The 26,190-nt window shown below is 51.1% G+C and overlaps 2 protein-coding genes across 5 annotated transcripts in view; one reads left to right on the forward strand and one right to left on the reverse strand.

The window, feature by feature from the left end:
- The window catches only part of GREB1 (growth regulating estrogen receptor binding 1), a 145,225-nt gene extending 120,799 nt beyond the window's left edge, over positions 1 to 24,426 (reverse strand). For 2 of the 4 annotated variants that reach the window (XM_023252095.2, XM_023252096.2), the window contains exon 1: positions 23,561 to 24,034. The gene's annotated coding sequence lies outside the window, so the exon portion shown is untranslated. Of the gene's footprint in view, positions 1 to 9,276; positions 9,518 to 23,560; positions 24,035 to 24,293 lie in introns of those variants that run through there. The other 2 variants (XM_023252098.2, XM_045054940.1) reach the window with 2 other exon arrangements.
- LOC123384687 (basic proline-rich protein-like) lies at positions 13,549 to 25,950 on the forward strand. The gene is made up of 3 exons (XM_045055110.1): positions 13,549 to 13,572; positions 24,001 to 25,035; positions 25,537 to 25,950. The coding sequence occupies exons 1-3, from the start codon at positions 13,549 to 13,551 to the stop codon at positions 25,630 to 25,632; spliced, it is 1,155 nt and encodes a 384-aa protein (XP_044911045.1). The 3' UTR covers positions 25,633 to 25,950.
- Positions 25,951 to 26,190: the final 240 nt, after the last annotated feature.

A 26,190-nucleotide genomic window follows, 5' to 3' on the forward strand; every position in this document is an offset into this window, starting at 1 on the left:
AGATCATGACCTGAGCCGAAGTCAGATGCTTAACCGGCTGAGCCACCCAGGCGCCCCAATTGTTTCTTGATTTCAAACATAATGCACCTGATCTCGTGGCCAGGCTGGAGTAGACAGTCCCTGCAGGGCCGCTTTCGTCGTTACTATTTATTCTCCCTGTTTCGTTGTTGCTGGTGCCAGAGACCCTCCAGTGAGGAAATGTCAGTGCTTCTCCTATTACCTGCTCGGCAAAACTAGTCACGTGGTGTTTTCATTCCTTGGTTACCTGGGTTATTAACTATCGTGTAATTCTGTATCGAAATCAGTGTATTTAAACGCAGAAGGCGACATCACTACTTTGTAGTTAAGAGGGCGCCTGCTGTGGGCGCAACTCTGATCCTGCAAGGGAGTTCTCGGCCGCAGCGCAACTGCAGTGTGTCCAGAGTGTCGGGAAAGGGCTGCACACCTGGGGGATGGTTGGAGAGGAGGCAGGAGCCCTGGACTCGAACCTGCTGCACGTACTCTATTCTGGAGCCAGTTATGTAACCTTCCCCAAGGCCTCCACGACCTCATCCGTGAAACAGGGCTGATGAAGTCCCGCCCTCAGGCTTTCTGCCGGAAGTGGAAGCGGCAGGTATAAAGTGCTCAGCGCTGTGCCGGGCACCTGTCAACAACCAGATGCCCAGGAGGCGGCGGTGGCAGCAGCAGCCACAGCAGGGCCGGCCTCATCCTGGTTCCACCTGCTCTGTCTCCATTTGCTCATCGGAGACCCAACAGCTGCCCGAGGGGGACGTGGTCATAGTCACCGACTCTCACCACCTCATTTGTATAGGAGAACGAGACCCCATGCCTGGGTGGCTCAGTCGGTTAAGTGTCTGCCTTCGGCTCAGGCCACGATCTCATGGTTCACGGGTTCAAGCCCCGCATCAGGCTCTGCGCTGAACTGCGGGGCCTGCTTCCGATCCTCTCTCCCCTTCTCTCTCTGCCCCTCCCCTGTTCTCTTGCTCTCTCTCTCTCTTTAAAAAAAAAAAGAAAGAAAGAAAGAAAAAAGAAAAAGAAAAGAAAATTGAGACCCCAGAGGACTCCATCATCGTTGACACTAGATACACTGAAGATACTCACTTAACATTCAATTTTAGAAAAAACAAAACAAAACACCTTGACCTTCAGATGTGTGCTGGTACAACTCCCTCCATGGGGAATGTGTGTTTCTCTTCACCTGTCCCAAGTGCTAACTTAAAGTGCTAACTCAGGGGGCACCCAGGTGTCTCCGTCAGTTAAGCATCAGACTTTGGTTCAGGTCATGATCTCAAGTTTCATGGGTTCAAGCACAGAGCCTGCTTGGGATCCTCTCTCTCTCTCTCTCTCTCTCTCTCTCTCTCTCTCTCTCTCTCTCTCTCCCCGCCCCTTCCCTGCTCACACTTTCTCTCCCTCTCAAAATAAATAAACTTTAAAAAATGAAAACAAAAGAAAATAAAGTGCTAACTCAGATGACCTTCCTCCATGAAACTCTCCATGACACTTCCAGCCAAAAGCGCTCCTCACTCCTGCATTCCCACGATACCTTTGTGGTATCTTACCTCCTTCTACTGCAAGATCAGGCCTTATTCTTTTTTTCCTGGCCACCAGATATCCCAATGCTTAAGCATAACAAACTTTTAATAAATGAAGGGAGGAGAGAGGAGGGCTTCATCTCCTGTGGACAAAGCCGCCCCCAATTCTTAACCACTTGCAAAGGCGTCTGGTCTGGTGAAAACATAATACACCAGCAAAACCCTTAGTGTTGTCCATTTGCCACCGTGGGTTTCCCATCACGCAATTAACAAAACACCATTGATCGGGAAGGGTGTGCGGAAAGGACTGCCCAGGAGGTCAATCATGGGAAGAGAAGCTTTGATTCATGGGCCTGGGCAGCGGCTACCTGCACTGGCCTTACTGATGAGAAAGCGTGGCTGGTGCCCCTTGGTCCACTGGCACAAAGCTTCTGCGCACAGCGTGGCCACTCCCCCCCTCTGCTCGGCTCCGTGTTAACTACCTGCTTATGCGTCCCGCCCCCATCCCAAACCACGCTTCTCAACGATAGGAAACCCCACCGTCTACACCCAAGCAAGACTGAAGGAGGAACGCACTAGCTGATGCACTGCGACAGGAAACACTACCGCTGGGCCAGAGGACGGCAGCGCTGAGCGGGACCCCCAACCTCCCAGTCTCACCCTCATCTTCCAGGTGACAGAATTCCCACCCAAAGAGGCCCAGGAAGTCGGCGACTAAATCCCACCTAACCCCAGATTCCCAACTGTGCCAAACTAAGGAATCAAATATGGAAGAAAATCCACAGCAACACGTGTTCATGTTACATTTTCAGAAAACATTTTCTTGCATGTATAGGCACCCAGTGCACATGCTCACACCTCCGGGGAACATTTTTATTTACTTCTAAACCCACCCCAGCAAACCCAGGCTTGGGAGACAGTGGGGCCATTACATGTGAGCCCACAAGCCTCTCCTACTCGGCCTTCTCAGGACGAAATGCATCTAGTCCACCAAGTGACCCCAAAGGTGAGGACGCAGGTATGTATCTTGCAATCACGCATCCACTCGATAGCCTTGAGAAGACATCTGTGCCCAAAGATCAAGCCGCTGTGACTCGTCTGAGAGCAGGACTCAGGACGTGAATGATGTGTGGCCTCATTTGTCTCTGCTCGTGCAAGGGAATCCCGGCCTGCCCCTCCTGGGGCACTGCACAGATGCCTCCCCTCCCCCAACCCCCAGTCCCCCACCCACAACAGAGGGAGGGAAGAGGGGAGGAAACGGGCGTTCTCTCTCACCCGAGGGGCTGGCAGAGTGGATGGAGAGTCAGAAAGTCTGAAGTCAATTCCAGCATCTATGAAAGGCAGGAAGGCAAAGGAAGGAGCAGTCCTTGGCTTTTCTCCGGATGCGTGTGTAACGTATCAGGTGCTTGCCAGGTGCCCTGGGTCACGGAAGTGTGCAGAGCTGGGGAGTGAAAAGCAGACCCTTCCTGCTCGGCCAGCAAGGACTTAGGCCTGCCCGCCTCAGTGCTTTACCTTGATACCCTTCCCCCTGCTTCTGTAGTCTGAACGATAAGCTTCAAACAGAGGAGACAAAAGAGATCAGAGAATGTCTGCAAACACAGGGAGGGTTTCTTAGAAGACTCGGACTCTTGGGAATGCAAGCTGGTGCAGCCACTCTGGAAAACAGGATGGAGGGTCCTCAAAAAACTAAAAATAGAACCGCCCTATGACCCAGCAATTGCACTACTAGGCATTTATCCACGGGATGTAGGTGTGCTGTTTTGAAGGGACACATGCACCCCCATGTTTATAGCAGCACTATCCACAATAGCCAAAGTCTGGAAAGAGCCCAAATGTCCCTCATGGATGAACACACACACACACACACACACACACACACACACACACACACACAATGGAGTATTACTCAGCAGTCAAAAAGAATGAAATGCTGCCCTTTGCGACTACGTGGATGGAACTGGAGGGTGTTATGCTAAGCGAAATTAGAGAAAGACAAAAATCATACGACTTCACTCATGTGAGGACTTTAAGAGACAAAACAGATGACCACAAGGGAAACAAAAATAATATAAAAACAGGGAGGGGGACAAAACAGAAGAGACTCGTAAATATGGAGAACACACTGAGGGTTACAGGAGGGGGTGTGGGAGGGGGGACGGGCTACATGGGGGAGGAGCACTAAGGAATCTACCCCTGAAATCACTGTGGCACAATATGCTAATTCGGATGTAAAATCTTAAAAAGTAAAAAATAAAATTAAAAAAACCAAAGGAGACGAGGACTCTGCCAGACTTCCAAATGGGGAGCGCGTGGATAAGCAAGAGAAGGAGGTCACCCCATGAACGGCCCTCAGTGCCTCAAATTCTTGCAATGCTACGAATCTGGCAAATCGAGGAAAGACACGAAGGAAACGCCAGTCACGGCTAAGGCCCAGAAAAGCTTATACTGACTCCTACCCGTGTATAAATCTTGACTGGGGGGGGACCCAGGAAGGCCACCTGCCAGCCAGCTTAGAAAACCACCGGCTGGACAGTCAAAGGCCGGGAAGGAAGCTTCACAGGGAGCATCAGGTTTCCAGAGGCAGCTTGGGAGGCAGACCGCTAACCCGACCACCCACCCCACTCCCACCCACCCTCTTCAACCCCGACAGCAGCTTCCCATTGCTTTGCAGTGAGATTCTCTCACCCTTTAACAAACCCTGAGAGGTCCGCCTGGGCAGGCCCCCACCTGGCCGCACCCCTCTGCCTCCTGCAGGCACCTGCCGCACGGGCCGTGCCCTTGGATGCTCACAGTTTCCCAGGTCAGGACAAACCGCCCTCCCCCACAGCCTCACGGTTACTGCCAACTATCTCCGGATCACGTCCCAGTCTACATCAGGCTGTGCTACTCTCCTGGAACTCTCTTCCCACCTAAGGACATTCCTCCTTGCCCACTCAGGGGTCATCTGATAGTCTCTCTCCCCCACTCAACGGCACTCCTGTGCACACAGGGGCCGTGTGCGTTTGGCTCACCAGTCTGTCCCTGGTACCTGACACAGTACGGCTGCTAAACAAATATTTGTCATAACAATAAACAAACGTGATGCCTTCACATTAAAAAGGATGAGATCTTGCCGTCTGTGACAACATGCAGGGACCTAGAGGGTCTATTATGCTAAGTGAAGTAAGTCAGACAGAGAAAGACAATTACCGTTCAATTTCACTCATATGTGGAGCCTAAAACACAGGGGCACCTGGGTGGCTCAGTCAGTTAAGCGTCTGACTTCAGGTCATGATCTCACGGCTTGTGGGTTCGAGCCCCGCGTCCGGCTCTGTGCCGACAGCTCAGAGCCTGGAGCCTGCTTCGGATTCTGTCTCCTTCTCTCTCTGCCCTCCCCTCTTGTGCTCTGTCTCCCAAAAATGAATACATGTTATAGATATTTTTTTAAAAACAAGTGAATTAAACAAACAAAACAGCAGAATCAGACCTTTAAACACTGAGAACAGACCGATAATTGCCAGGAGCCCAAGATAGCAAAATGAAGGCAGGAGACAGTAGACACAGGCCTCCAGTTACGGAAAAAGGAAGTCATGGGGACGAAAGGATATTGGGAACACAGTCAACAGCACGGTAATGGAATCGCACGGTCATAAAGTAGCTCGTTGAATCACTGTGTCGTACAACCTGAAACTAATGTCCCGTTCCGTGTCAACTGTACTCCAGCAAAAATTAGAAACAAATAAAAGTAAAGAGCGAGGGGCCCCTGGGTGCCTCAGTCGGCTAAGAGTCCTACTTGATTTCTGCTCAGATCATGATCTCACAGCCGTGGGACAGAGCCCCACGTCAGAGCCCCACCGTGGAGCCTGCTTGGGATTCTCTCTCTCCCTCTGCCCCTCCCCCTGCCCCCCCCCAGAAAAAAAATTTAAAAAAAGGTTAAAAAGTGATCCCTTTAATGCCAGCCTGTCACTTTCTCATTGTAGGACTGTGAGCAAATCACTGTCTCCCTGCACCACCCCTGAAGGTCTGCCAACACCGAGCGTAATCATCTTCCCTGATTCCATAGCTATTGAGGCGTACTTTCCTATAACTTTTCTTCCAGTATCTGTGTGCAAGCAAGTGCGAACATTGTCGCCATTTGTTACCATTTATTGATTTGTTACTACCAGATTTCAAGGACAGGATCAATATTCTGGCGCTTTGTCTATTATTGATCACCCTCTTGATGTGGGTGTACCTTTCTCTAAACGTGTGAAAAATAATAGAGAGTTGGAAATGTTTTCAATGTGTCATCATCACAAAAATAACACCAAATCAAAATTAAAAGCTGGAAGGAAATGTTACGGTTACTCCGGTGAAACATGTCAAGATCCAAAGAGAATTTCCAGATAATGGACAGCAGCACCTGCTAAACCGACTCACATTTCCTGGCTCTCTGGTGACTCTCTGTTTCTGCCACATCGGGAATCTGCCACCGGCTTTCAGGCGCTCTTTCCCCCAAAGTCACCCGAAATGCCACTATCCTTTTTTTTTTTTTTAAGTTCTGTTTTCCCCACAAAAACTGGCCACTAGAATTTCTAAGGAAACCCATGGAAAGGTAAATGATGTCTTCCAGACATCTTAAAACCATAAGGGTATCTGGACTGGGGAGGTCATCTCTGACCTAGGGCACACGAGGAACCCGTATCCAAAGCGGGGGTGCTAAGGCAGGGAGGGTAGCATCTCCTGTGCCCACACGACCATCCTCTGAAAACCGGTCCTCGTCGCCAATCAACGTCTGCCGTAGCCCCTTCTCTTCCATCACTGGCAATGAAGTAGGACAGCCCGGGGGCACCAACACAGCCTTGACTCCGGACAGGCATCAGTGTGAACGCCAGCCGCACCCCTCCCCCTGCATGACCCCATCAGCGTGGCTTTCGCGGCCTCCGTCCCTCAACTATGAGACGGAGACGATACGGCTTGCCTCGCGGGCTTGTTACAATAATTATGCACTCGCTCGGCCTCCTATGTGCCTTCACTAGATGAAGATAACAACGTAGGTGGAGAGACGGAGTATCTGGTCCGAGGTGCGTGGTCGGTAAATATTTTCCTAAGTGTAATCGCTGCCTTTATTCAAGGAGCACAAAAACGAACTGAGCAAGGCTCCGTGTTGTCCCAGTTCTGTGCACGTAAACAGAAATCCGGGCTCTGACAAGTTAAAAATCAGGCCGGCGCAAACAGAAATAAAAAGGGGGCCCTGGGAGTAGGATTCCTGAAGATAAAAAGCAGCGACCTGGCAAGAAGTAGGCACTTACGCGTCTGCAGGTGGACACATCTCAAGATTATCTTCCTAAAAAGCGTATTGCAAAATAGAACCTAAAACCACCTTCCGTCTAGAGGGAACCGGGTCATAGGAATACGGAGAGAAACAGGAAACGTCTTAAAGTGCTGGACACCCCATCATGGAAAGAATCCCGCTCCCCAAGAACTGAGATGCCCACCCCACCGCCCAAGGCACATCCTTTTGCCCCTCGTCACCCCTGCGGCAATTTACTCAAAGATGCTCAGGACGTAGACGAATAAACGCGAAGTCGGCAGGGCGCACCGCTGATTAAACAGGGTCCCTTCATGAAAAACCCAAACAAGCTCATTGGCCGATTCCAGGAGGCCGGGGCGCCCTGCTCGGTCCAGCAGGTGCCGGGATGAGGGAGCCCTGGTGCCCGCCCTCCAGGAGCTGGGCGAGCAGGGCGGGGAGGCACCCGTGACGTGTGACGGTATCACGGCACAAAGGCAGAGCTCGTCCCCGCAGGATCTGTGACTCTCAGATGGGACCTCCGGCCCAGCCCGAGTCACATCACAGCTGAAGATGGGGAGTGAACTGGCAGCTCGCCCACTGTTCCTTCTTCGGGCATCTCGGGCTCGCACAGAAATCCAACGGCAGCTTGCCAGAACTCTCTACACCTTCTCTTGTTTCTTAGCCAAAAGCCGGCCTAGGGAAAATGTGCCGGGGACCTGCCTGCTGTCTCCCTTGGTCAGACCTCTCCCAGAGAGGGGCCCTGTGGGGGGCAGAAGTCTGACCAGCATCCACTCCCTGCCCTGAAGACATCAAGTGCCCCGGAACGGCTCCACAAAACTCTGCAAATCTCAGGGTTCCCTTTTCTCTGCGGCCAAAACCGCTTTAACTAATAAAGTAACAATATGTTACTTGAATGATACTTTTGAAACATTCCTGTTAGCAAAGCAGATCATTTTTAGCTACGGCAACAATTCTTTACTAACCAGAAAAGGCAACCGTACCATTTTAATTTTTTTAAAGCAATGTTTCTACAATGCAAAGAAATTATGCAAAAAGGGATTATGATAGCACACGACTATCAAAATTTGTGGGGAAGGATATTTGCAGTAATGACCTGCTTAAAGTTTCCTTGTACATCTACAGGAAAATCACATGTATAATATATGATAGTCTGGGTAATACGTCTATTATATACATATACACTTAAAAAAACAAGAACTTATGGGGCACCTGGGTGGCTCAGTCAGTTAAGCGTCCAACTTCGGCTCAGGCCATTATCTCACGGTCCGTGAGTTCAAGCCCAGTGTTGGGCTCTGTGCTGACAGCTCAGAGCCTGGAGCCTGCTTCGCATTCTGTGTCTCCCTCTCTCTCTCTGCCCCTCCCCTGCTCACTCTCCCTCTCTCCCTCCCTCTCTCTCTCAAAAATAAATAAATAATATTTTTTTTTAATAAAAATAAACAGGGGTGCCTGGGTGGTTCGGTCGATTAAGTGACGGACTTCAGCTCAAGTCGTGATCTCACGGTTCACGGGTTCGAGTCCCCCATGGGACTCTGTGCTGACAGCTCAGAGTCTGGAGCCTTCTTCAGAGTCTGTGTCTCCCTCTCTGCCCTTCCCCTGCTCTCTGTCCCTCTCTGTCTCTGTCTCAAAAATAAATAAACATTAAAAAAATGTATTTTAATATTTTTTTTAAAACAAGAACTTATTTCTAGGTGGAGGAATTAGTTTTCTGTTTTGCACCTGTCTGTGTTTTATACGTTTTTCTGCAGTTAACTCGTATAACATTTGAAATGTGAGAGAAAAGGTTTTCTAGTGTTTTCATCGGCTAAGTAGACCAATTTCCCTCTGAACAAAACAGAGAGACCGAGGTAAATGGTCGAGGCAAATACGACTGATCAGCTCTTGCCTGGAATTCATAGCATGATGGAAACCCGGCTCTCCGGGGTTCCCTGTGGGGAGACCCGTTAGACCCTCGGGGCAAAGGACAGAGGCAGATAGCAGTGTTTAGACACGAGACGTCCTCAGCCGTCATCCTGGACAGCTGAACAGTGGAAACAAAAGATCATTCTCGCAGTCCTGGCTGCAGCCGGCCCCCCTGCGCCCACCTTCTGGCAGGGCCGCGTGCCCCCCACCCCCCGCTGACCACGGCACCCCACATGGGCCACGTGGGCCTGTGGTCAGCAATGTCACAACTCTCCACTTCCAGCCAACGAGAAAACAATTTTTTTCTCTCTCTTTTTCCAAACCAGCTCTGTGTCTTTATGGCCCAGCTGGAGACTGGAGCTTTTGAAAGAAATGAGCAAAAATAACAATGACTATTATAATCTTCCTTCCAAAATGAATACTTTTGTGTTTACAGGGATTACCTTGGGGCCTGGGGATTACAGATAAATGCTGTTTAACCGTGCTAGCTACCTCCTCTCCAATGAACACGTTTGTGTAACAGAAAACATTTTTAAACAGTAACAGCATTTTTTTTTAAATATGTGCACTCACACTTCCAAAGCCGCACTTGAGTTCTGCTGTGTCCTGCACCCTGGGATTCGAACAGCCAGCTGCTGGAAGCCACAGGGGGAGGCCAGGAGACCTCACAGAAGCTGACAGCTGAAATCAGTCGGAGACCAGGCAGGGCTGCAGTTGACACAGAAGACAAAGTGGGAGCCTAACCCGGTCATGCCCATGCCTACCACAAGGCCAACTCCACCCCCAAGGTCAGCGTGCCCCAGATTGACCCAGGACACCCAGCGTCACCACCCCTCCCTGGAGAGGAAGGCCGCCCAGCTGCACAAAACTCCCCAGGACATCAGCCTCCCACCACCCGCCCAGATTCCCTGTGCCATGACTCACGCCCCCACCTAACTGCCAGGAAGTCCGGACCTACAGTGTTCCTGAGCTGAACTGTCCTTAGGGATCTCTTGAAGCCTAAAATTGTATCGTATCTCAAATTTTTTGCGCAAACTTTAGGCCCTTTTGTGGCCCAAATAATTTGGGTAATAAAAAGCACCAATTCTTGAAATCTTAAATGAGTACGAAAGCAATTCAGTGGAAGACAGCCTTCTCCACAAACAGTACTGGTACAATTGGATACCCGCAGGCGAAGAAATGAATCTTGCCCTAAACCTTCACACCTGATACAACTCAACGTGGAGCGCTGACTTACGTGTAAAACATAACATATAAAACGGAAAGCAAAAGCCACAGCTGAACATCTTCACGATTTAGGGCAAGGCAAAGAGCGTTTAGATTTGACACCATAAGCACAATCCTTAAAATGATATACAGATAGGGGAGCCTGGGTGGCTCAGTCGGTTGAGCGCCCGACTTCGGCTCAGGTCATGACCTCACGGTTCGTGGGTTTGAGCCCCGCGTCGGGCTCTGTGCTGGCAGCTCGGAGCCTGAAACCTGCTTCGGATTCTGTGTTTCCCTCTCTCTCTGTCCCTCCCTGCTCATGCTCTGTCTCTTAAAAAATAAATAAATGTTAAAAAAAAAATTTTTTTTAATGACACATTGATACGCTGGATTTCATCAAAATTTAAAAGTTTGGGGGTGCCTGGGTGGCTCAGTCGGTTGAGCGTCCGACTTCCGTTCAGGTCGTGATCTCACAGTCTGTGAGTTTGAGCCACGAGTTGGGCTCTGTGCTGACAGCTCAGAGCCTGGAGCCTGCTTCGGATTCTGTGTCTCCCCCTCTCTCCGCCCCTCCCCTGCTCATGCTCTGTCTCCCTCTGTCTCAAAAATAAATAAAAACATTAAAAAAATTTTTTTTTTAATTTACAAGTTTGGCTCTGCAAAAGACCCTATTAAGAAGATGAAAAAGGGGCGCCTGGGTGGCTCGGTCGGTTGAGCATCTGACTCTTGATTTCGGCTCGGGTCGTGATCCTGGGATCACCGGATGGAGCCCCACGTGGGGCTCGGAACCGAGCGTGGAGTCTGCTTGGGATTCTCTCTCTCTCCCCCCCTCTGCCCCTCTCCCCTTCTCCCTTTCTAACATAAAAAATAAAGAAAGAAAGAAATTAAATAAAGAAGTTAAAATTCATGTTTACACAAAAATGTTACACTAATGTGCACAAATGTTAACACTAGCTTTAGTCATAACAGCCAAAAACTGGAAACAATTCAGATATCCTTTCACAGGTTAATGTCAAATAAATTGCTGTACATCCCTAGCCTGCAAGGTAACTCCACAATAAAAAGGAACGAACTACTGATACTCAAAACAGCCAAGTGAATCCCCAGGGAATCGTGCTAAGTGGGCACGGTGAGGGAGCCAACCTCAAGAGATCATGATCTGGGGGCACCTGGGTGGCTCAGTCGGGTGAGTGACGGACTTCAGCTCAGGTCATGATCTCACAGTTTGTGGGTTTGAGCCCCACGTCGGGGTCTGTGGTAACAGCTCGGAGCCTGGAGCCTGCTTCGGATTCTGTGTCTCCCTCTCTCTCTGACCTTCCCCTGCTTATGCTCTGTCTCAGAAATAAACAAACATGAGAAAAAAATATGTAAGAGATCTGTATGATGACATTTATAAAACACTTGTGAATCAACAAAATTATAGAACGGGATAACAGACCCATGATTGGATTGTGGGGACCCAGGGATGGGGGGACAAGAGTGGACAGCAGGAGCTGTGTCCCCGAAAGAGAAACGTAAGGGCTCCTTGCAGGAATGGAACAATTCCTATCTTGACTGTATCACCACGGTGATAGCCGTACTATAGTTTTGCAAGATGTTACCACTGGGGGCCACCTGGGTGGCTTAGTCGGTGAGGCATCTAACTTCAGCTCAGGTCATGATCTCTGCTGTCAGCACAGAGCCCGCTTCGGATCCTCTGTCCCCCTCTCTCTCTTTGTCCCTCCCCTGCTCATGCTCTCAAACTTGCTCACTCGCGCTCTCTCTTTCAAAAATAAACATTAAAAAAAGAGAGAGATTAACATTGGGAAACACTGAGTGGAGGGTACATGAGAGCTCTGTACTGTTTCTTCCCACTACATGTGACTCTACAATTATCTCAAAACTACAATGTTAATTAAATCAGCATTTTAAAAAATCAGCATTAAAAAATCTATATTCTTCTTGCTAGCAACTTCTACTGGCACCTGAGCTGTAGAGGATGCTTCCCTCCAGACTCCTCACTTTGTCAATCAGATATTCAAGCGTGGCCACAGGGCTGGAGAAGAGGCAGGCGCTGCGGTTCCTGGCCTTTGTCTCTGCGAGAGAGGCCCCTCTGGGAATCTGCGGGCTTCGCACCACGGAGATTGGAAGGGAGCAACCGAGGGCCAACTCTGAGCCGTTCCTTTTCAGCCATGAAATGACCGCAGATAAATATAAACTGAGGGGGTTAAAATCCCCAGCGAGGCATCATCTTTGCTCCCTCCCACGGTGACCACATAATCGAAAGGAGATCCTCCTGGCGACCCCGGCCCCAACCCGAGAGGCGTCCTCCTCCCTGTGAGTCGAGAGCACTGCACAGTGTGGCCAGCGCCTGATCTCAAGAGAGCGAAAGCGGGAAGCGGACGCTTTCTGGAAGGAAACTGGATCCCTGAGGACAAGGACAAGGACAAGGACAAGGATGGACAGGGCTCTGCAGTCACACCCAGGCCCCGGGACGTGTGAAATCTCGCCCCATCGCTTTCTGCCTATCACTTCCGTCACCTCTCCCAGCCGGGCTTCCCTTGTCTGTGAAACGGGGCGATGCTGAGGACATCAGAGGGCTGCCGTGACAATTCCGTGACACGGTGCACAGGGCGCCTAGCACAGACCCCCCGAGGTGCTCCAGAAGGCCCTCCCTTCCCGGCTCGCCCGAATCCCGCTGACTCGAGAAAAAAGCACCTTATCCTACCTGGGACGCGAGAGAATAACGCGCATGGGCCTAAGAGCTCAGACCCTGGGCCCAGGCTGCTTGCGTCCAAATTCTGTTCCTGCCGCTTCCTGGGGATGTGGCCTCGCACACGCTACTTACCTTCTCTGTGCCTCACTTTCCCCCTCTGTAGAAGGAGAATGATGCCAATAGCACCTCCCTCCTAAGGCGGTTGTGAAATCTGGATGAACCGTACGGTGAAGTGCTCCGCAGAGTGCACGTAGCCCCGATTTTTTAAGTGTCCTTCTGGGTAATATTTGGGTCAGAAGAAATACGATTATTTCCTCGGGACCATTTTTTTTTTTCTATGTTTGTGAAAAATAATTCTGTGATTAGGTCGAACCATACAAAGCTGCCAATACATCACATCATTTTTGACCCGCGAGAATAGCAATTCCACGTGGTTCTGCCTGGCGGCTAAATCTCTGGGCCTCAGTCTACCCATGTGTGAAACGCGCTTCCTCGTCCCTACACTCCCAGGCTGTGGCGAGGCCCGCGGACCGTGCGAAATGCTGGCACAAAGCGGGGGCTTAATACACGACAGCAGCCAGCTGTACGAAGCCACCCACCTGCTTCCCAGTTGCGATGTTCAAAGAACGCAACGTACAAGCAACATCGCTCAAGAAAAAGAGGCGAGGTGAGCCGACGATGACGTTGCCGGCCCGATTCCCATGCAGACCACTCAGTGTCACGCAGGGGGACCCTCTTCCCAAGAAGTCACAGAACGACCCAGTGCAATCACCACAGAAACGAGCGAGAGGCGTGGATGCTGAAAAATGAGCACCCCCACCCCCCCCCCCGCTCCCCAGAAAGCACCTCTGACGCCAGACGCCTAAGACAGGCTGCGGGTGATAACAACGATAACGAGCACTTTCTACGCAAGAGGCCATGTTCTAAGCATCTGACTGACACCCGGCATGCTGAGCTCTTCCAACCAGCCTGTGAGCCATTTATTACCCGCCCCGTTTTACAGAGGAGGAAACAGACCTAGGGAAGATTAACTGGCTCCCCCAAGTACAGCTGGGCTCCAGTTTGACCCTGGGTCTGCCTGACTCCAGATGACCAGCTCTTAACTACACTCCCATTACCTTCACCACCCAGGTCACCCTCATTCACATAGACAAAGGATCGTGATCGAAAAGCAAGGCCGACGAAGACGAAGGAAGCCAGAAGCCAGCAGCTGTGTCCGGAATGGACTCCAGATTTCTGGAGCAAAGATCTCTCCCACTGACTGACCTCTTGCCAGGGCGGTTCAAAAGCAGCCTCTACAGCAGAGCTTCTCGACCGTTGGCATGCATAAGACTCACTTGGAGGGCTTCTCAAAACAGGTTCCCGGGCCCCAGCGTCCGGAATTCTGCCTCAGAAAATCTGGGGGGTGGGGAGTTCCCTAAAAACTTACATTTCTAACAATTTCCCAAGTGATGCTGACGCAGCTGGCCCATGGACCACACTCCAGGATCCAGAAAATAACCCACAACCCCAAAAGTCTCATGGGTCTGTGTGACAGGAAGTCAGGGAAAAGGGTCTTGGTTGGGGGGGTACGCGCAGGCCGACCGCCCCCGAAAGTCGTCTTCGCAGTCTGGCTCTGTCCAGCCCCCACTCCCGCTCTGGAGCCAGACCAAAACGGGTTCTCTGCCATTCGCTGCCCGTGGAACCCTGAGTGGGGCCATTGGCTTTTCCAAGCCTCTTTACAATGGGAACAACACTCCTCCTCACCCAGTAAGGATTAAGTGAGGTGGCATGTCTAAAGTATTTACGCTTAGGACAAAGTCAACCGCTGTTCATGTCTTCTCACTTTTTCCCAATCAGATTCGTTTTCCCTAAATCGCCAAACACGTCAGCCCAAATTCTACTTCTTTAGAATTTTCTATCGTGTGTGTAGCCATCAGTAAGGAAAGCAACAACATTTCATATCTCTATAGTTTGCAAACTCCTCAGGGGGCAGGGCCTGCGGCTTACACACTGTGTGTCCCACACCACACCTAATATAATTACTTGGCATAGAGTAAGCATTCAGTATGGGTTTACAGATCAAGCAAACAGGTCGAATTTGCTGTCCAACTAACATTTTGAGAAGACAATTTAACCTTCAGAGATGTGAGCCTACAGGACTTCTGGCTTTCTGCTCAACCCAGAACCTTTCCTCTCTGCTAACTTCCAAGGGATGCTGTAAACAGTCAAGATTAAACAAGAGAAGGTTTGTGATTTGAAGGTGAAGGTAAGATCAAGCCAGCCTCCTGGATACAGTCCAGCAGAGGTTCTCTCCTGGAGCTACAAAAGTCACAAGGTCTAATTCTGCAGGCAAAATCAACAAATATGTCTTAGTGAAAGAGGACCAAGGAAGTTTCTGGAATAATCCTCCATAACTGCCCGTGAGAAAATGCAGGTTCTCAGGAAGAAACAGGGGAGACGATAGAAAGGAAAGGGGCAGAACGTTCATCTTGAGATAGAAGTGCTACTCCAGGGGCTCCTGGGTGGCTCAGTCGGTTAAGCGACCAACTCTTGACTTGGGCTCAGACCATCATCTCACAAATTGTTAAGATCAAGCCCCGCGCTGGGCTCCATGCTGACAGTGCAGAGCCTGCCTGGGGGTCTGTCTGTGTCTCTCTCTCTCTCTCTCTCTCTCTCTCTCCCTCTCCACATAAATAGACTGTTAAAAAAAGTGCTACTCTAACCAGCCCAGGGGCCAAAAGAAGGGGGAATCGAATGGCAGACAAATGAGAAGTCCACGTAGAAATTAACTTGAAACGGAGATGAAAACTTGGGAAGTTAACAAAACGGACATGCAGATCGTTTCTCCTGAGGCCAAGATTTGGCTTGTCTGTGGCACAGCTTTACAGTCAGACGGACGTGCGTTCAAACCCTGATACGGCATCTTCCTGCTACACGACCTTGTACAAGGCACTAAACCTCCCTGGACTTTGGCTTTCCTGCATACGAGGTGGGAATGTTAGCGCCTCGTCCGCACAGAGCGGTTGTGAGGGCTGAACGACCTAACAGCCACACGGCCCGACCTGGAGCTTGGGCCCCGGCGGTCACGGAAGTGTTGTTTCCCGCTGACTTCGCCCCACTGGTAACCACGGAGAGGAACCGCCCCATCTGACAGCCTGGAACTCTGCAGGGACTCCCGGTCACTGCCATGTGTGTCCAGCTAAGTAACTAACCAGGTTCCAAGTTGCACTGCTGTCACAGAGGAGCCAACTCCTACTACCTAAAATGAAAACTCTGCAATGCCTGCCACTTGGTAATGCAGCCAAACTCAGCGGGGCCCACGACCAACTTCGCAGGACTCTATTCCGCTATTGAAGTGCTTTCAACAGTCAGTGGCATTGTAACCATACTGCAAGGTGATGGAGGGCGGTAACACTTGTGGTGAACCCAGCGTGACATACAGAGACGCTGGATCACCAGGTTGTTCACCTGAAGCCAATGTAACATTACGTATCAACCACACTCAAAAGGAAAAAAAAAATTAAGTTTTTATTTATTTATTTATTTTGAGAGAGCCAGGGACAGCGCCAGCGGGGAGGGGCAGAGAGAGAGGGAGAGGATCCTAAGCAGGCAAGGCTCGAACCCATGAACCGTAAGATCACGACCTGAGCTGAAATCAAGAGTTGGGCGCTCAACCCGCTGAGCCACCCGGGCGCCCCTCAGAAGAAAGTTTTTAAGGCTTTCAAGTAACTCAATGGGGTTTCGTTTTTAAATTTTTTTTTAACGTTTATTTATTTTTGACAGAGAGAGAGAGAGAGAGAGAGACAGAGCATGAGTGGGGGAGGGGCAGAGAGCGAGGGAGACACAGAATCGGAAACAGGCTCCGGGCTCCGAGCCATCAGCCCAGAGCCCGACGCGGGGCTCGAACTCCCGGACCGCGAGATCGTGACCTGGCTGAGGTCGGACGCTTAACCGACCGCGCCACCCAGGCGCCCCTAGAGGAATTTTTTTGAACTACCTTTTTTTTTTTTTTTTTAATTTTTTTTTCAACGTTTTATTTATTTTTGGGACAGAGAGAGACAGAGCATGAACGGGGGAGGGGCAGAGAGCGAGGGAGACACAGAATCGGAAGCAGGCTCCAGGCTCCGAGCCATCAGCCCAGAGCCCGACGCGGGGCTCGAACTCCCGGACCGCGAGATCGTGACCTGGCTGAGGTCGGACGCTTAACCGACCGCGCCACCCAGGCGCCCCTAGAGGAATTTTTTTGAACTACCTTTTTTTTTTTTTTTTTAATTTTTTTTTTCAACGTTTTATTTATTTTTGGGACAGAGAGAGACAGAGCATGAGCAGGGGAGGGGCAGAGAGAGAGGGAGACACAGAATCGGAAGCAGGCTCCAGGCTCCGAGCCATCAGCCCAGCGCCCGACGCGGGGCTCGAACTCCCGGACCGCGAGATCGTGACCTGGCTGAGGTCGGACGCTCAACCGACCGCGCCGCCCAGGCGCCCCAGTGGGGTTTCGTTTTTAAACCTCTCTAGAGGTGCCAGAATCGGAGGTCACCTGTGTGTGCCCCAGCCTCACCCACCCTGAAGAGCACCCTTCCTCCTCGGGGTCCCCCAAACCGGCACCGGGTGCTCCCGTGCGGTCTTGCGAACCCATCTCCCAACTGCAGATCCAAAACTGAGCATGCTCACCTCAGGGGTAATCTCGGGGGGGGTGTTACGGACTGAAGGGTCAGGTGCCCCCACCTTCACCACCAAAACGTACACGCTGAAGCCCTAACCTCCAGAGAACCAAAAGGAGGTAATTTAGGTTAAGTGGGGTCATAAGGGGGCATGGGGGGGGGCATCTGATCCTATTGGATTAGTATCTTGATTAGAAGAGACATCAGAGGGCCCCCCTCCCCTTCCCATGTGCCCACAGCAGAACGGCCATGTGAGGACACAGCAAAGAGGCAGGCTTCTTACGATGAGCACGGGGTGTTACATGCAAGTGATGAATCACTAAACTCTACTCCTGAAACAACAAGAAAAGGAGGTAGCCTTCTGGCCGGCCGGAAAGAGAACTCTCACCTCTCCAAACCAGACCCGTCAGAACCCTGATCTTGGAAGCTCAGCCTCCAGACCTGAGAAATAAATTTGTATTGTTGTTTAAGCCACTCGGTCTACAGTATTTTACTATGGCAGCCTGAGCGAATACACTAGGGTACATGCAAGGAGGCAACACCAGATCTTTGTTATTATGTCTTCCTTACTTTAAAAATTATAAATACATTGGGGGCACCTAGGTGGCTCAGTCCCTTAAGCGTCCGACTGCAGCTCAGGTCGTGATCTCACAGTTGGTGAGTTCGAGCCCCACATCAGACTCTCTGCTGTCAGCACGGAGCGTGCTTGGGGATCCTCTGTCTCCCTCTCTCTCTTTCTCTCTCTCTCTCACTCTCACTCTCGCTCTCTCTGCCCCTCCCCCACTTGTGCATTCATGCGCGCGCTCTCTCACTCTCTCCAAAGTGAAAATAAGATTTTTTTTTAAAGTTGTACACAGAACGTTTTAAAAAAAATTACAACCACGCTACACCCTGGTAACAGGTTGACGCTGTCAGCCCCATGGGTGCGGGTGTCACATATGGCCGGAGAGGTACCCCCCAGCTCCGGGGAGTTGTCAGAACACCTGCACCTGTCCACCTGCTCTCCACTGACTGCAACACTTTACAGTTTACGTGTGGCCAGACTGCGGTCTTAGATAATAAAGTCATTGCCATATTTTCCTTTTTTTTTTTAGGTTCATTTATTTAAGACAGAGAGAGAGAGAGAGGGCACAGTGTGCACGTGTATGTGTGAGCAGAGGAGGAGCAGAGAGAGAGACAGAGTGAGAATCCCAAGCAGGCTCTGCACGCCCAGCGTAGGGCCCGATGTGGAGCTCCATCTCGTGAAGTGTGAGATCACGACCTGAGCCGAGATCTAGAGTCAGATGCTTAACCCAGTGAGCCGCCCAGGGGCCCCAAGAATCAGGACCATATTTTCTATGGAGACAAAGAATGATAATGACAACCACAGCACTGGGCTCACTGGCAATCTTACTGCTAGAATGTCAGCCCCGTGAGAGTAGGAGTGTCTGTTTTGCTCACTGCCGCACCTCCAGCACTCACACTAGCAATGGGCACATAGTACATACTCAATAAATACGTACATATTAAATAAATGATGGGATTACGTTGCTAAAACATGCCTTACCTTTCCAGACCATCATGTCTGCGGATTTTTCAATTGTGGAAACAACTCTCTAAGCCTCTTTTAAATTTTTACAAATGAAGATTTGTACAGATTTGAACATTTACCCAATTTGCGTATAATACTTTTACACGGTCGATACCAATAATTATTATTCAGCTAACTCTGGTGTCTGAGAGCAATCGAAAGAAAGGTAGTCATGAATCAACGGGATGCTCTCATATGCGTGAGTTCCTTTTGTCTTATTCTCTTGTATGGCCCTTCATACTTCTCCCCAGAGTCTGAAGACGTAGCTAAGCACGTAAGAGACGCTTTTATTTGACAAATACGAAACTGAGTCAAAACCTCAAAGTAGAACCCTTAATTGTTCCTGAATTGTTTCTATCAGTATTGGGCTTGGCTCTCTAACCAGAGTTCTGCAAGTTCCCTGAAGAACAAAAGCTCATTCGTTCATCAAATATTTACTGAGCACCTACTATGGGCCATCCATTGTGCTGGGCACTGGGGCACAACAGTGAGCAAAGGAGACCTGATTCTGCACAGCACTTATCAAGAACCATGGGGAGATAATTACACACAAGTATGTGTGTAATTATAAATGTGGTGCCCCACACTAAGTGGTTTTCAGCATTTTTTTTTAAGTAGGCTCCACGCCCAACATGGGGCTTGAACTCACAACCGTGATATCAAGAGTCATATGGTCTACCGTCTGAGCCAGCCAGGCACCCCTCAACCATTTGTTTAATGCAAATTGCCTACACACACCCCAGTTCAGAAACACTTTATAATAATTCGGCTCCCAAATCTTTTTGAGTCAAGAACACGTAACCACCTGGGACGCCTGGGGGGTGCTCAGTCTGTTGAGTATCGGACTTCAGCTCAGGTCACGATCTCGCGGTCCGTGGGTTCGAGCCCCGCGTCGGGCTCTGTGCTGACAGATCAGAGCTTGGAGCCTGCTTCTGATTCTGTGTCCCCCTCTCTCTCTCTGCCCCTCCCCAACTCATTCTCTCTCTCTCTCTCTCTCTCTCTCAAGAATAAACATAAAAAAAAAAGATTCCTTCTCCCCCTCTCCCTCTGCCCCTCCCCTGCTTGTGTATGCACTCTCTGGGGGGGGGGGGGGAAGGGGGGAAAGGCACATGTAACTACCAATCTGATTTCCTGATCAGCAAAAGATTCTGCAGTCACTCCACAGTTAACAGCAGCCCGCACAAAGGGAAGAAGCCTGACATCGGATTGACTTACAGAGCCAGATGATAGGTAAATGCACAATCTCCAGCAGGTTTTTGTCTCTGTCTTTTTAAAAGAGCTTACAGACTCTCAGCTGACCTTCACAGATTCGCGGTTCATCAAATTCACCCAGAGGGTTTGTTAAACCAGGTTGCTGGCCAGCCCCCCCCCCCCCCGCCCCCCAGGGTTTCTGAGTCCATCTAGGCAGGGGCCTGAGAGTCTGCACGTTGTACAAGTTCCCTGGCGACAGCGAAACTGCTGGTCCTGGGACTAACAATTTGAGAACTACCCCCTTAGACTAAAAGACAGACCTTATCGTGAACAAAGCTAAAAGTTCAAGGACAAGACCTTCCACATTACCCAGGTCAGGCTGCTCAGGTGACAGACTAGAGCAGGAGCCCAGGGAGAACCGACCCTCTCAAGGTCAAAAACGAGCAAGTCAGACAGTTTCTCTAACTCTTGAGTCACCGGCCTTTGTGTCACACAGCCTCCTGGAAACCTCCCCCCCCCCCCCCCCCCGCCGCCTTCTGCTGAGCCCCCGAGGACATGCTCTTCTCATTGGAAAATTAGGTAAACTCCTCGTCAAAAACACAGGGGTATGATGGGCCATTATGTCTTAGACCTCAAAGACATCCAGGAGGCTTGCAGCGGGGGGAGTGGGGGGAGTGAAAACAATCACAACTGACCAAATGTTGACAATTGTCGAAGCCGGATGATGATCACAGAGCACGTTGTACTGGCTCCCCGCTTCCGTACATGTTCAAAGTTTTCCATCATAAACTAGGTCACGGATACCAGTTGGATCAAGACTTGTCACGGCACATCTCTGAGAGGCCTGAGGTCTCTCACATGGCCCCTGAGACGTACTTCCCTCCTCCCAAAATATTTTGACACGCCAAGCCTTGGCTGAGCACTAGAGTGATTCACAGAAAATTAAGATGCACATTTCTGTCTTCAAGAAGCCCATCGTTCGGTGGAGTAAATAAAACGCATAGTATTGTGTGACAGATACTGATGAACGGCAGAGACAATTAAGAGTGAACTAAGAGATTAACTGAACTGAGCAAGACTGCATCCTTTTCCAGAAAGGGAAAGGATATCCCAGAAATTACACTTTTTTTTGCCTAAGAGCAGTCGCATTTTAGAAATGTGTACGACCATCATCATGTGTGTTCTATCAAAATGAAAAGACATCAAGTGGAAATAACAGGGAAAAACCAAGAATCTGTTAGACAAATAAATTAGTATTTTTTATACAATATAAAATTATTCAAAATGACAATATGAAAGAAATGATAGGCAATATCAACTTTTATTTTTATTTTTTTATGTTTATTTATTTTTGAGAGAGAGAGAGAGAGAGAGAGGAAGACAGAACGAGCAGGGGAGGGGCAGAGAGAGAGGGAGTCACAGAATCCGAAGCAGGCTCCAGGCTCTGAGCTGTCAGCACAGAGCCCAACGTGGGGCTCGAACCCACAAACCGTGAGATCATGACCTGAGCCGAAGTCGGATGCTTAACCGACTGAGCCACCCAGGGGACCCAATACCCAGAACTTTTAAATGAAAAAAGATACAAAGTAACATAACACATATACCATATAACATGTAATGTTGAGCAATGTTTAGAAGCATATAAAATTTAGTTTTAATACCAGAAAAAATACACCAAAATGTTAACAGTAATTATATCTGAATCACAGATTTCTGCTTTTTTAACTTTTCTGTATATTCTTAAATTATATATCACAAATGTACATTACTTCTATAATAGCCTTCCCCCTCCTGTATTTTTTTTTAATTAGCTTCAAAGTACAGCAATCTATCTGTATATCCAGAAACGGACCCAAAAAGCCAAGAGGGCCCATTAGGCAGCGGATGAGCTGAGAAGATTAACTGCCTGGAATCTTTTTGAAGAGATTAGAGGTCCATGAGCCCTCTGAAATGGCCAGGCCAGAGTTCCATGAGCTGCTCTTAGCCAGCTGTCATGGCCAGTTGCCCCCACGAAAGCCCTAGAGGCTCCCTTTCCCAGAATGGACCAGAACCCAGGAATCACGGGGGGGGGGGGGGGGAGGCTGGGAAAGTGTGATTATTAAAAGCAGGCTCCCTTTCCCCACTTGGTGCATGAACGGTCCGTGCCACAGCCTTTGTTGCATGTCCTGGTCCCTCTAGATTCTGATAACTGCCTGGGCACGGTGCAGGGGGGTGGCGCAGCGGGGCAGGGGAGCAGGGGCCCTGCCCTCTCTCTTTAAGCTACAGTCTGTCTTCTCATTCTGATTGTTTAAACTTTTACCAGCCCTACTTTGAGATGGCCTCGGAACACTCTGAAATTGCTAAATCAAATGTTGAATCCACAAAATGGACACAATGTTCTTAAAAAGGGGATTTCTAATGTCAAGCATAATAGTAGCTCTAGAATAAATACCTACAACACTATAGGGCGTTAATAAGTTGCTCACTAAATGAAAGACAGAGTGGTCACCTTCATGTTAAGCACAGAAACCTTTAGACAGGCTCTAAGATTATAAACTCTCCTGTTAACAATTCCAAGACAGGGGCACCTGGGTGACTCAGTCAGTTAAGCGTCCGACTTCGGCTCAGGTCATGATCTCACAGTCCATGGGTTCGCCCCGTGCTGACAGCTCAGAGCCTGGAGCCTGCTTCGGATTCTGTGTCTCCCTCTCTCTCTGCCCCTTCTCTCTCTCTCTCTCTCTCTCTCTCTCTCTCTCTCTCTCTCTCTCTCTCTCTCTTTCTCTCTCTCTCTCTCTCAAAAATAAACATTGAAAACCATTTTTTTTCAATTCCAAGACAAAAATACGCATATTTAAAGTATAGCTTCAAATTACCCACCCAGTAAGATTAAAGGTATTGGCCCAACTGCCTATTTTCACTAATTAAAAACACTTAAACCACAAACAAACCATTTAAACCATCGGCAATAATGAGAAAGTCCAGGATGCAAATTCAGCTTCCACCTGAGCTTCCTTCTTAAGCCATAAAGAACGCTTGTTCTAGAATGAACAGCAGCACCCCTCACCCACTCCTGTGGGCAATCAACACTGTCACAGACCACACTGCAAATTTTAAATGCACCAGATTTCAGCGTGCAAAGACTGGCAGAAATATTTCCTCACCTGGGTTTCACTTCACTGTTTCGCATTTTAAATTTGGTTTTCATTTCCTAAAAACAAACTTTTTGAAGCCAGTCAAAAACCCGTGCTCTGGAAGCAATGGGTTGGTTACAAGGAATTCGTCAAATCTGCCCGGAGATTTAAGACATTCTAAGAAAACTAGTTAAAGGTGGGGCTCTGACTGGCCTTTAAAACTTCCAATAACACTTTCCTACAAAGTGCTGCAAACCGGGCGACTTTAACACAACATTTAGGTAAGACGAAGCTCAGAACCTCTCCAGATCTCCTCCTAACACCTCGTGTTAAGCACAGAGATTAAAATGCTCTCCCTGGGAATCGACGTTTTCAAGTGAAATTTACACATTTACCGTTTCAAAGATATTCTAAGAACACCCCTCAAGCCCATAGCAACACTTACCTCTATAGCGAGAGTCTAGTCAAGAAAAGTTTCAGTTTACAAATTCACTAGTCCCTCCTTCCTGCTGGTCCTCACGACCAGGGATCAAAAAAAGGGTTGACAGCAAAATGGCCCAGCATCCTTCCCAGTGAATGGCGGGTCGCCCTGGCCTCCACACCGGCCTGGCGCCCCGGCGGCCGGCCACACACACACACACACACACACACACACACTTTCTCGGACTTCAGGAAACCAGCCTTTGTTCCCAAGACGCAAAAACCTGGGCTCCAGCGACTAGGCCCCCGCCTCCCCGCAACCGGCCTCTCCGAGCGTCCCAGGCCGGTCTGGGAAGAAGCCCCATTTTCTCCCGTGTCCCAAGTGCTGGGGACACGTGGCTGCCACCTGGGGCTCCAGCTTTCTAAACACACACACGCCGACACCCACACCCGCACGCCCCGAAGGGAAGGATCGCCGCCGTCATTGTCATCTGGCCGAGCTGTGCCCCGCGGGGCGCGCTCTCCAACTTCCACGATCTCACACGGGCGCACGCGCGCGCGCGCGCACCAGGCGAGGGCGCCCAGGGCCCACGTGCCCTCGAGGGCGCACCGCGACCCTCCCGCGCCCCCCCCACCACCACCACCACCACCACGCGGGCGCAAGCCCGGAAAGCGCCCGCGTCCGCCCGCGCCCTGCGCTCCCCGCCCCCGCGGCCCCGCTCCGGAGCCCGGCGCCCGGCCGGCGGGACGGCTCTCACCTCGGCCTTTGTCCTCCCGCCGACGCAGCCCCGCTCCGGTGCGACCGCCGCCGTCGGAGGGCCGGCCCAGCCTACCCGCCGCGGTCCCACCCACAGCTGCCGGGCTCGGGGCCGGGCAGGGGGCGCTCGGCAAAGCCCGGAGCCGCGGAGCGCGGCCCGCGCCGGGGACGCGACCCCTGACCCCGGCCGCCGCCCCCCGCCCCCCCCCCCCCGCCTGAGTCCACTTCTCCGGGTCTTCGGGCCGACCGCGCGGCAGGGACGCGCGGTGGGCACCGCCGCCCCGGGACCCGGGCTGGGGAAGGGTCGCGCGCGGTGTGGGCGGCGTCCGGCGAGGGGTGTGGGCCACGCGGCAGGAGCCAGCCCCCGCGCCGGGAGTTCGGGCCCCCGCGGCACCCCGGCCCCCTCGTTCCCCACCCCCGCGCCCGGATCCCCGCGCCCACAAGGCCGGTGGGAGGGTCAGCCAACGGCCCTGCCCGGCGCCGGCGTCCACCTCGAGGAAATAACCAGGTCCCCACCTGAAGCGCCCGGCACCCGGCCGGCCCCGCGCGCTGGAAAGGTCGCTTTCTTCTCGGTCCTCCCCGCGGGCCCCCTCCCCGCGTTCCCGCGTGACCCAGACCTGGAGCCCCTCCGGCCACCGCGGACATCGCGGGGCGGGTGGGGGGATCTGGACACAAGTGGGAAGAACCCGCCGAGAACAGAGGTCATTTTGTCGCTTGGGACCCAGGCGCCCGGAGGAGACAAGGCAAGTGTGGAAGGCAGGGAGAGAGGAGTCTAGACCTTCCGGGACCCCCACCCCCACACGTCGGCGCCGGGACTGAGTCCTGCAGAGGGTCCTGTCGGCCGGTCTCCCAGCAGGTACCATGCTCCCCCGTCCCCACCCGACTGCGCCCGTCTCCCGCAGCGCTGCCCACCCGCTCTAACAGCCTGACTGGTGGACCGTGGTCCCCAGAAGCCCGAGGCAGCGAGAGGCCCACGAGGGGCTCCGCCTGAGGCCCACAGAGCAAGAGGAAGATTTTGGAAGTACAGGCTCCTGTAGGTGGCACCCAGGCACCTTTGCCCTGGCCCCCTCCCCACGCCCGATCAGAAGAATGAGTGAATAAAGGAGGGAATGAAAAAGAAGGAACCTCAAATAAGACTTTGTAGATGTCGCTGGCGGCTGGTGCAGAGGTAGCCTGAGGGATGAGCACAGGGCTGGAGGTTTCTTTCCTCTTTTCAGCAGATGTCGTTGCCCCTGTGATTTCAGGAACCTGTGAGATGCTGCACAGGAGTCGGAGGACCTGTCCTGGACCCTCCCTGCCCCTCACCTCCACGCGTTGCCAGCGAGGCCTTGGGCCTATGAGTCACTGTCCTCCTGGACTGGAGAGTCACAGCCACCCAGCTGGGCAGTTAAGCGAGGAAATGACAGAATGAGGGGACAGCTCCCAGCAAATGCCAGCACACAAGCAGGGCCTCAGTGAAGACGTTGACTGAATCAATCGTGGCAGATCTGTAGCCTGAGTGGCAGCACCGTCATGTTCCTTACTGTGAAGTATTTCAAACACACGCTGGAGAGGCGACGTCATGAGCCCTCCCTGTGTGCCCAAGAACCAGCCAATCCTAACATCTTGCCATACTTGCTTCGGATGTTCGTGTACAAAATAAATAATATCACAATACAGTTAAAGCCCCTGGGCAGCCCTCCGTGATCCCAGTTCTTTCCTCCCCGGCCCCCTCTCCCAGTACTCTTCTACAACATGCCATCCATGTTTCTATACTATTACTACGTATGCACGCGTTCGTGAACTATATATAACACGTTTACCAGTTCTACAAACTTTCTGGGTATTATCACACCCTATGTTTTGTTCTGTAATCCGGTGGGTTGATTTCGTGCTGTTTTGCTCAATGTTATGGTTGT

This window comes from Felis catus, chromosome A3 (assembly GCF_018350175.1).
Source record: "Felis catus isolate Fca126 chromosome A3, F.catus_Fca126_mat1.0, whole genome shotgun sequence".
In the NCBI taxonomy this organism is placed as follows: Eukaryota; Metazoa; Chordata; class Mammalia; order Carnivora; family Felidae; genus Felis; species Felis catus.

Coding starts and splice junctions, on each gene's coding strand:
- LOC123384687 (XM_045055110.1), top strand. CDS start 13,549: ATGCTGAGCTCTTCCAACCAGCCT. Junction 13,573..24,000: donor TGAGCTCTTCCAACCAGCCT/GTGAGCCATTTA, acceptor CACGCCCCGAAG/GGAAGGATCGCCGCCGTCAT. Junction 25,036..25,536: donor AGGCGCCCGGAGGAGACAAG/GCAAGTGTGGAA, acceptor CTGTGATTTCAG/GAACCTGTGAGATGCTGCAC.